The 10051-nt window shown below is 31.5% G+C and overlaps 1 protein-coding gene across 1 annotated transcript in view; it reads left to right on the top strand.

The window, feature by feature from the left end:
* LOC105361244 (E3 ubiquitin-protein ligase KCMF1) overlaps positions 1-9684 on the top strand; it is a 10529-nt gene extending 845 nt beyond the window's left edge. Inside the window, exons 2-9 of the mRNA XM_011498354.1 lie at positions 350-517; positions 1280-1419; positions 2180-2376; positions 3138-3348; positions 3439-3650; positions 4936-5280; positions 5539-5656; positions 9401-9684. Coding sequence (XP_011496656.1) covers positions 350-517; positions 1280-1419; positions 2180-2376; positions 3138-3348; positions 3439-3650; positions 4936-5280; positions 5539-5656; positions 9401-9595 — 1586 coding nt within the window. The 3' untranslated portion in view covers positions 9596-9684. The remainder of the gene's footprint in view (positions 1-349; positions 518-1279; positions 1420-2179; positions 2377-3137; positions 3349-3438; positions 3651-4935; positions 5281-5538; positions 5657-9400) is intronic.
* The last annotated feature ends 367 nt before the right edge of the window (positions 9685-10051 follow it).

The following is a 10051-nucleotide window of genomic DNA, read 5'->3' as shown; positions in this document are numbered from 1 at the left end:
TAAGAATACGTACGATTGTGTATAGATATGTGCATGATCAAGAGAGATAGAATGAAAAGAGGGCTGGCTGGTACTCTGCTGCTATTCCTTGTGCAGGCTAATGTCAGAGACCAGATGGCAGCACGAAATGAGTCAGGAAATTAAAGTTTCTTTTTTTATACTTTCTGTTTAACTAATTGCCAGCTCAGTTATGTTAATCCATGATTTTCTTCTGTCCAAAGGCTACTACAGGGCCTGAGATTCGAATGACATTGAGAATCGGAGAGTGCGACACTCTTGCTCCATTTCTGATCATTGACCGTGGCCTCATTGATGTTTGACGATGACGATTTTTGCCTTATTTTTGTAGGGGTAAGCTGTGACTCCTGCATGAAAGGAAATTTTCGGGGTCGCAGATATAAGTGCCTAGTGTGCTACGACTATGACCTGTGCGCCAGTTGCTACGAAGCGGGTGCTATTACGACTCGTCATCTTGCGGATCATCCCATGCAATGTATTCTCACGAGATCAGATTTTGGTAAGTGTTGGTGCTGGCTGAAACTTGATTATCTCCCTTTGCTCAATGGTCTCTCGACCATATTTTTTCATCTATATTTTGCTCTGTTAATACAAGTTCAAATTGCTTATATATCGATCGTTTAAAATTTTATTCTTACAATTTTTACCTGCCTTGCATATCCTGCAATCGAGTCTTTAATGTATTTAATATGTAAAACAAATTAAGTCATTTTATCTTCTTGGTCTTTGAATATTTTACTTTTTGGCAATTGTCCAATGTTTGCAAGTTTGTGCCATGGGCAGAGTTTTTCTGGCTTTTATCCATCTTTCTTATCTGATTTTATGTTACAAAGAGATTTGTTTTAGGAACAATAACCTTTTGTTATTCCATTTCTTTTATTAAATGCTACCGTACCTAACAATTAAATATACAAATTTGACTTTTTATTCAATAATGCACTTCTCCTTTGTCATTTTTCTGTCTTCTTAGTTTTATTTTTTAAACTTCAGAGTTTCCCAAAACATCAATTGCTTTTCTATTTATAAGCTTATGAATATAATACAAACATTGAAAAATGTATGTATCATTGTATTTCAGCCATTAGTATATTCTACAGATATTTGCGTAACTATTTTAAAAGTAATATTAACAACGATTACTCGTTTACATTTTATTGTCTTTTCTTACCCATTCGACGTTAAAATGAGTTATTTTTTCATCCATTTTTTTTGCTATTGACAGGCAATTTATTTATTTATTATTTGTTTAATTCTTTGCTAGAATTATATTATGGAGGGGAAGGAGTGAGCATTGAACAGCCTCAATCGTTGACTTGTCCGTACTGTACAAGAATGGGTTTTACAGAAACAACGCTGCAGGAGCATATTACTGTTGATCATGCCGATGCTTCGGTTGAAGTTGTAAGTAATCTCTAATCCTCTATACCTAGTATAAATCAATTTCTATATATTTAATAGATACTTCGATAAAACATCAGTTGTACCGATTCATCAAAATGTATTAATGTATAATAATATCAATGCAAATCAATAATTCATTATCCTTTTATTACACGCTACCTAATTTTTCTTGATGGATAAATAATGCAATTTAATACGTTACTGTTAAAATGTTATTTAATATATTACTTTACATACCTAATTATTGTACTTTACATATGAAATTATTATATTAAGGAAGTCTTGGATTCATTTGATTTGAAAGCATAATATTATTCTTATATTAGATAACATTTACTTTCCTATTTTAATATGATAATCTATTAGTCATAAACCATCTTTCATAAATATTTCTAGAGGTAATGTTATTTTAATTTTTAAAAATAATCATTTTAATGAAATTTTGTATTTTGCCATAAACCAAAATTCCGTATAATAAGAACAACTCTTATATAAATTATTATGAATAATACAATTTTATAAGTATATAACTTATAGTCAAATTTGAAAGTTTTCTATGTATTCTCATAAAATACACTTAGATAAGAATATTTAGTCTTTACAGTGATACAAAGAATTCATTTAAAGAATTTAATAACCCTTATAGGATTACTTTTCAAAAGTACTAAGAACTTTATGTTTCTAACCTAAAAGTGTTTGACAAATCTTTAGATGGATAAACAGTGGTCGTATTATTTTCATCACAATCATTTATTAACAGATTTGTCCAGTATGTGCGTATTTACCTGGTGGTGAGCCAAATCTTGTTGTGGATGATATTGCTGGCCATTTAACTCTGGAGCATCGTAGTGGATCAAGAGATTTAATAACATTTCTCGACGAATCAAGTTCGAATCGACATGGTGTTCGGCGGATAACTCATTCGACAAGAGGTGTCAGTGCATCAAGACCTCGCAGGTACTTATTAATATACAGTAAAATTAAAGAATAGTTGTATTTTTCTATACCTAATAAATAGAGTTATTATTTCCCTTCGCTGCCTATGCATAAGAAATATTACGCTTTACATTTAATTTTTACATACATATTTAATTGCTTGTTCATAATTTTTTTTTAATTACATATAAAATCCATGCACTAGAATATAATATGTTACTGCTAATAAACCATAGTTTATTAGTTTTTGTATTATTATTTTTTACATTGTTATTTCATTTATATTAGTACAATTCTAAATGTATTAATTCTAGTCTCAAAGCAGTATATCTCAGATTTACTTTTAATAAAAAAAATTTGAGGTAATTCTTTCTTGTCTGTTCTTACTGAGTTCAAAATAAAAAAATTATATCTGTATACCAATTCATTTTACAAATTTTTGCTTCTATCGATAGCTTTTTCAACTATAACTACATAATTCAATACGTATATACTAGTTTTAATACAATGCATTTTTTATTTTTTTTATTACGTAATTCTGATAATTGATGGTTGTAGGGTAAAATTAGTGTAAATTTTCGAAAATAAACACTCTCCAGCAAATGATATATTATTTTTAAAATTAATTTGATCAAATCATGTATTAAATGTAACAGAATTTTACAGATTTAAATATTCATACAATCGTAATTATTTATATTTTATGGGTATTTCTTTGTAAATGCAAAAATTGGACAAATATTTAAAATATATGTTTTTTTTGTGTTTTTGTTAATTTTCAGGTCTAATATGCATTTTAGTTCCTCGGGTGGACTTAGCCCAAGTAATAGAGATGGGATTGACCCAATAACTGAATTACTTTCACAATTATCTGGAGTTCGAAGATCTGGAGCTAGTAGTAGCGGAAGTGGAAATGCAGTTCAAAATTCATCTGCACCCTCGCAATTACAACAATTACAAATGCAATTACAACTTGAACGTCAGCAAGTCAGAGTAGGCATTCTACTATCATTATATACATTTAATAATTCATTATGTAATAGATCGAGAAGAAAACATTAAAATTTCACATTTTACGTGTAGGCTGTAAGGCAGCAATTAGAACGATTGCCAAAAAGGCAAACTCAAGTAATAGGTTCGGTTACGGGTGGTGCTAGCAGTAGTGGAAATCATTCAAACACTATATCTAGTGTTGTGGCAAACAATACAACTAGTAATAATAATGTTGCTAGCGCTGCTAATCCATCCAGTGTTTCAGCGTCTAACCCACAGAACTCTACGTTTCTACTTCCTCGGTAAGATCATCGAACAAAAATTTATGAACATCAAAATATTTTTAAATTGTAGTCGTAAGAAAAATGTTGTTATATCTTATTTCATAGGTCTCTAAAGTTTTATTTTACTTTAGGATGACAAGTTTTATTCATATTTTTTAATTTATCTACATAATCCAATAATCTCAAAATAGTTTTGTGAAAAAATTTTAAAGTTGTATAAATGAATATATTAAAGTTTTATGTAAATTTAATTCACAATTATTTAATGTAATTGAAGCGAGTAATGTAATAGAAGAATTTCAATGAAATTTTTTTTGAAGTTAAAATTGATATTCTTTAAATCATAATCTTAAGTATTACTTGAAATTTTTACAGTATAAAGTTTATGATATTGAATGAATAAAATTATTAGATATGCAAGATTACAATATATTATTGAACTTTTTAAAAACATGATATAATTAAATTGTAACAAACATTGAATAAGATTGTTATGAATTAAATTCCATGTACTATATATTTTATTATTTATACATTTAAAAGAGGAAATTGTTAATAGTAAATTATTAACTTATCAACAGTATTCGAATATTTAAAAATTTGATTACATAATAAGAATTTCCGAAATATTTCAAAATATAAATATTTTTCAGTAAACAATACTATAGAATAAATCAATCGGTTTCAAGAAGTCTTTTATACAACAATTTATCGAACTGTTAAGAGTAAAAAAGGGAAAAAATAACGACTATGGTATATGAATTTTACAAGTTATTTTCAATTGTAAAATTAATAAATACAATGAGAATCTTTATGACAATTTATTATAATTGAAGAATTAATCGATTTAAGACTTGCAAATATTTTTAATATTTAAGAAACTGTTGTTACCCGTATGAAAAAAATTTTGTGATATTTTAACAAGCAATTATTATAGAAATTGGTAAAACAATGTAAAGCCTTCTTTCATTATCTCTTTTAACGATACTTTAAAATACGAGCGATAGCTATTTTTTTTATAATTTTTCATATTATTTCCATTTTAGTTAAACCTGAAATTGTAAACCATTCTAGCCATACCCATTACAAAATATCCATCAAACTGAAAAAGAATAAATTCTCAACGTACAATAAACAATTGAGCATCATTTATAGAACATCGTGCATATATCATAACTAAATAAACGACTAAATTATCATCCGCCATAAATCACACGAATACGATAGTTAAATTAAATCGATAAAGTTTAATTGATAATTGCAATGAATATTGGTAAAGTGTTTTTGATCTATTCGACTGCAGGTGCATAGCAAGCGCGCCATCGGATACGCAGCTGCAGAGCATCGAGAGAGAGAGCGCGAACCGTAGTTTGTTCACGCGGGAGCTCGTGGTGAGTACTCTGGTGGAAGCACTCCCGGACCTTGCGGTCGCCCAGCAGCAGCCGGCTTCGAGCACGCAAACGCCGAGCGTGTCAACGAGCACGAGCAGCCCGGAAACACCGAGCGCGACGAGCTCCTCGCTCACTGCCCAGCAATCGACGTCCAAGAAGCCGTCCGACGGCTCCTCGTCCACCAACACCACCACCACCACCACAACCACAACAACCACCACCACCACCACCACAACCACCACCACTACCACCACCTCATCCTCATCCTCATCCTCGTCCTCGTCCTCATCCTCGTCTACCACCACCTCCACCTCCACCTCCTCATCATCTGCCTCATCATCATCAACGTCCTCTTCGTCCTCATCCTCTTCATCACCATCCTCTTCCTCTTCCGCCGCGGCCCAGGAGAGCAGCGGTAAGAGGGAGCAGGGCGGCGGTGGTGGAGGCGGTGGTGGAGGCGGCGTCGGCGGCGGTGGTGGTACTACGCTCGGGAAGCAGCACAGCGGCAACACGACGCAGGCGGCACCGGCGAACAGCTTACATCAGGGGCTGCCCGCTAATCCGAGCGCGGTCACGACTCAGAGCACCGCGCCTGTTGTACAAACACTAATGCACGTTATACCTCAGCCACTGGTGAGTCCAAGGCTTCACTATCGCCACGATTCCCCGTCCGCTTTGACGCGCCCGTTGAGCGTTGATTGACAGCTCCGTGTGCCCCTCTGTCCTGGGGAGATTCGATTCTGTGCCCCCTAGTTCTAGCAGCTAGTTGCATGTAATTTTACGGCCGTTGTAACAAGAATCCTTCAAATCGCCAATTGCTCATCATGAATTTATCTTCAATTTTTAATTTTTAATTTCTAATTTCTAATAACTATATGCTTTAATCCAGTAGTGTATTCGATACGAAACAAATTTAAGATTTTTGAAAAAACATTCAAAAGTATTAATCTGCTTTTTTATTGTGTGCAATAGAAACTCCATTAAAAAACAAGAAACAAAAAAAAAAAACAAAAAAAAAACAATAAAACAAAAACAACAACAAATTCCATTAATAATCTAGCAACACCGCACAATGTCAAATATTTTTATATACATATACATATACATAGACATATATATATACGTATCTATTGTTTAAAAACCGTTTAAACGAATAAAGTGGGTGTACAATCACATTTTAACATTATTATAACAAATTTCTCTCGTCAATAAAACAAAAGTCAAATCTTCGGATAAACTTGTAATTTGTGAGCTATTGCGTTAATATAAATACATTTTAACATTTCTATAAGAAAGTAGTTCACAAACAAGAAAAATCAAGCAGCTTTATAGATTTATAATCCCATAAATTGTGTTAAATATTAAATATTATAAGTAGTTGTGTAATATTTAATTTTTATTTCTAAGAATAAATATGTATAATTCAACTAAGCTTTTTAGTACCATTTTTGTTGTAAAAGAAATTAAAAAATGTAAATAATTTTTGTAGTATTTTGTATTTAAATAATCACGAAGAATTTAATAAAAGTATTTAAACCATAAAAAAACAAACGAAAATGTAGTTTTTAAATACTCTTAAATAATCATCTATAAAATAGCGAATAGTAAGCGAATAGTAATTGAAATGACCAAATGGACTGACTATATGGGGAGTACCTTATTGATGAACATGTTATCAGATATTTATAATTCAAATTAAAATTTAAACTTCAAATTTAAAGCAAATTTTACATGCCGCCAATAGGTTTGAGTTTTTAAATTGCCAGTGCAATAAAGTTAATTTATTTCTATAAATGTACAATTTAATAAACAAAAGCATAATCCTCGTCATGGAATTTTAATTTGAAAAGCATGAAAATAAACACTTAACTTTGCTATATGCAAATTAAATAATTGATTAAATAACTTCAGTCTATAGAAACGGAGTAATAATTTTGTTTGCGTTGATCGATGTTTAAAATTATGATACCAAACTGTCGTAACTGAAAATATGTGTCAAAAAGTTAAAATTATATCTCAATACGCTGATTTCAATGAAAGCTTTGAAAAAAAAGTATTATTAAATATAAAAATAAAAGAAATTATGCTTGATGAAAGATCGTTTTGTCTATAGTAAAATATACGTTATAATATTTTGTTAAATAAATTATTTGATTAATAGTTACACAGCTGGTATATAAGCATGAATGTCTATTTTACATTAATTTTACAAATAAATATTAGACATACTATTTACAAAATAAAATAATAAGTACATTTTAAAAATTAGTTTGATCTTTTAAGAGAGGAAATTATTAATATATTTATAATATATTCTCATAATCCAAATATAAAATATTCAATATTAAATTCAGATTTGACTTAACGTAACAGTCTCGTCATTTTAAAACGAACAATAACGATTATTCAGAATGTCATTTCACATCGTATAAATTTATTTTAATGATAATTTATATTTATGCATTATAATAATTTTCCTTGAAATGGCACGTTATGTGACATTTGTTTATACAGATATTGCATTATACGTTATAATGATCGAGCGATCCATTGCATATTATTTATCATTGAAATTGTAATTTAGCTTCAACATTTTACTTAAAATTTTTTAACAAAAAAGAGATAAAATATCTTTGTTATACTCATTAAATTGCATCGATAATCCATTTATTAGACGTAAATGTATTATTAAACGATAATTTGAATTTTTAAATAAATTTTATCCATCCTATAATTTTAACTAGTTTGAAAGCAACTTATATTCGTCTATATTGTAAAAGTAATTATCAAAATATTTAAATAAAAACTAGACATTTTTATTATTATTAATGGTTTCACTAATCTTACTAAGTTCTGTTTACACTTTTCTCATATATCACTTAATATTATTGAGGCAATCTTACACGGTTACTTACACAAATGGTTAATAGAATTTTAGATTTCTTAAAATCAATAAATTGGTCTTTCTCTATAATGCCGTTTTAAAAAATGACATTTTTTAACATAATCAACCTTTTAACAAAAAACAATAGATCTTAAAATTTTTAGAAATCGCAAGTTATTTTTCTTCCCGATAAAACGATTTTTTAATTATTGCTATATTAGACTATATAAGGCATATGCCCGATATATCAATATATATATATATATATATATATTTTTTTGTAATTTATTTTAAAAGAACTATCATTTTATTGTTTTCGACGCTTCGAGACGCTTATAACACTTATATAACATTATATCTTTACAAATTGATCGATTTAATTACATTTTTAATGGATCTTCCCCTAACGTGTGATCAACATTACTAGTTATACGGTTCGTAAAATCAACGTTTAATATGTTCTAAAATTTCCAATAACCTTTAAGCTGTTTTTGGTATTTCAAAACACATATACATGACATAATATTAATTACAAAAATAACTCTTGTTTAATTGTTTTAAATTTTTAAAACTCGTTCATTCACACGTGCCCTTCCATACATAAATATAACTTTAAACAGACATATCTTATGAAATTTAACTTATGCCTAATTTTATTAAAATATCACGGATATATATCTCATTTATTGTATAAAAATTTATCAAATACAATTACACGACTTCTACCTTGTAATAATTTGCTTAACTCCCAGAAATAGAATCTTAAGAAAAAAGTAGAAAATAAGCGAGTGAAAATACATTAAATAGTATAATTTTATTGCAGAGAGTGCATACGTATATCAGTTTTATAAGTATTAAATAAGGCGAAGATATTTTTGTTCTTTTAATATAATTTACGGCATAATATCGTAAGAAAAAAGAAAGAACGAAAGAAGTTTGTTGCAAATTTCATGCAATTTTATTTTAAATTATGAAAAAATATATCTGATATATCTGATCTTTCTAACGATATTATCTATATTAGGACTTTTTTATATACTAAATGTACAAAGTTCAATGCTTTAAGTTAACTTTATAGATAAATCATCAATCTTTAATCGAATTTTATAATACAATTTTAACGGTACAGTTATTAAAGTTTGGCTCTCGCGTTTAATTTTTATTTGTGCTCGTTCAAATTTAAAAAATTTGAGTGTATTTCCTTAGCCATTGCATGCTCGCTGCTACAAAAACTAAATTTTTTGAAAATCCAATCAATGCTGCTGCTTACATTACGTTCAATAGCAAAACGCTTCGAAATTAGTTTAAGAGTGTTCAGCTTCTTAATAATCATAAAAGTAACAAATATGTGCAATCGATCCCAACTGCGTAATTTCAGCGGACCGACCAGCATTTTGCCTGTTATTTTTAAGAAATGCAAATAAAGTAAATCGATAGGTAAAGGGAAAAATGGAAAACGCTGGTGGAGTTGACCGGACTCCTTTATGTTACAGGTACTGCAGCAACCACTACCAATAAGAAATACCGGTACCGGTACAATCAGGGAACAGATGGCCACGCCACCGGCGACCGCTTACCTCCGAGGCGGCGTTGGACCCGTAGGCGTCACCACGGGTCCGTCGCGCCGGAAACCCGTGAGGACCGTCGACGGCCGAAATCAGTCGACGGAGCCGCCGCCCCCGCACTAACGAGGCCTCGATCGTATCCCGTCCGCCACCCTCCACCCCTTCTTTCTCCTCTTTCTCCGTTACCGCCGCCACCGCCACTACTACTACTACCACCAAAATCGCCACCGCTACCACCACCGTCGTCACGGCCATCGCCATCGCCATCGCCATCGCCATCGCCATCGCGACCGCCACCGCCGCCGTTGTTGCCGCCGCCGCTGCTGCTGTTGCTGTTGCTGCTGCCGCTGCCGCCGTTGCTGCTGCTGCTGCTGTTGCCGCTGCCGCCGCCGCCGCCGCCGCCGCCGCCGCTATCGCCACAACCATTCTACAGCCACCCCACAACACCGACCCTTTCAATCCAAACAAAGCCCAGCCAATTTATCATTCGATATCCATCCTCGCGCTCTCCCTCCTCCTCTCCGTGCATCAAAACATCGTCCTCGCTCCTTTTTCGGCCAACATCCTTATACGTCCCCA

Source organism: Ceratosolen solmsi, unplaced genomic scaffold, assembly GCF_000503995.2.
Source record: "Ceratosolen solmsi marchali unplaced genomic scaffold, CerSol_1.0 scaffold30, whole genome shotgun sequence".
Taxonomy (NCBI): Eukaryota; Metazoa; Arthropoda; class Insecta; order Hymenoptera; family Agaonidae; genus Ceratosolen; species Ceratosolen solmsi.
The sequence above is the reverse complement of the archived record's forward strand: the minus strand, read 5'-3'. Positions and strand labels throughout refer to the sequence as shown.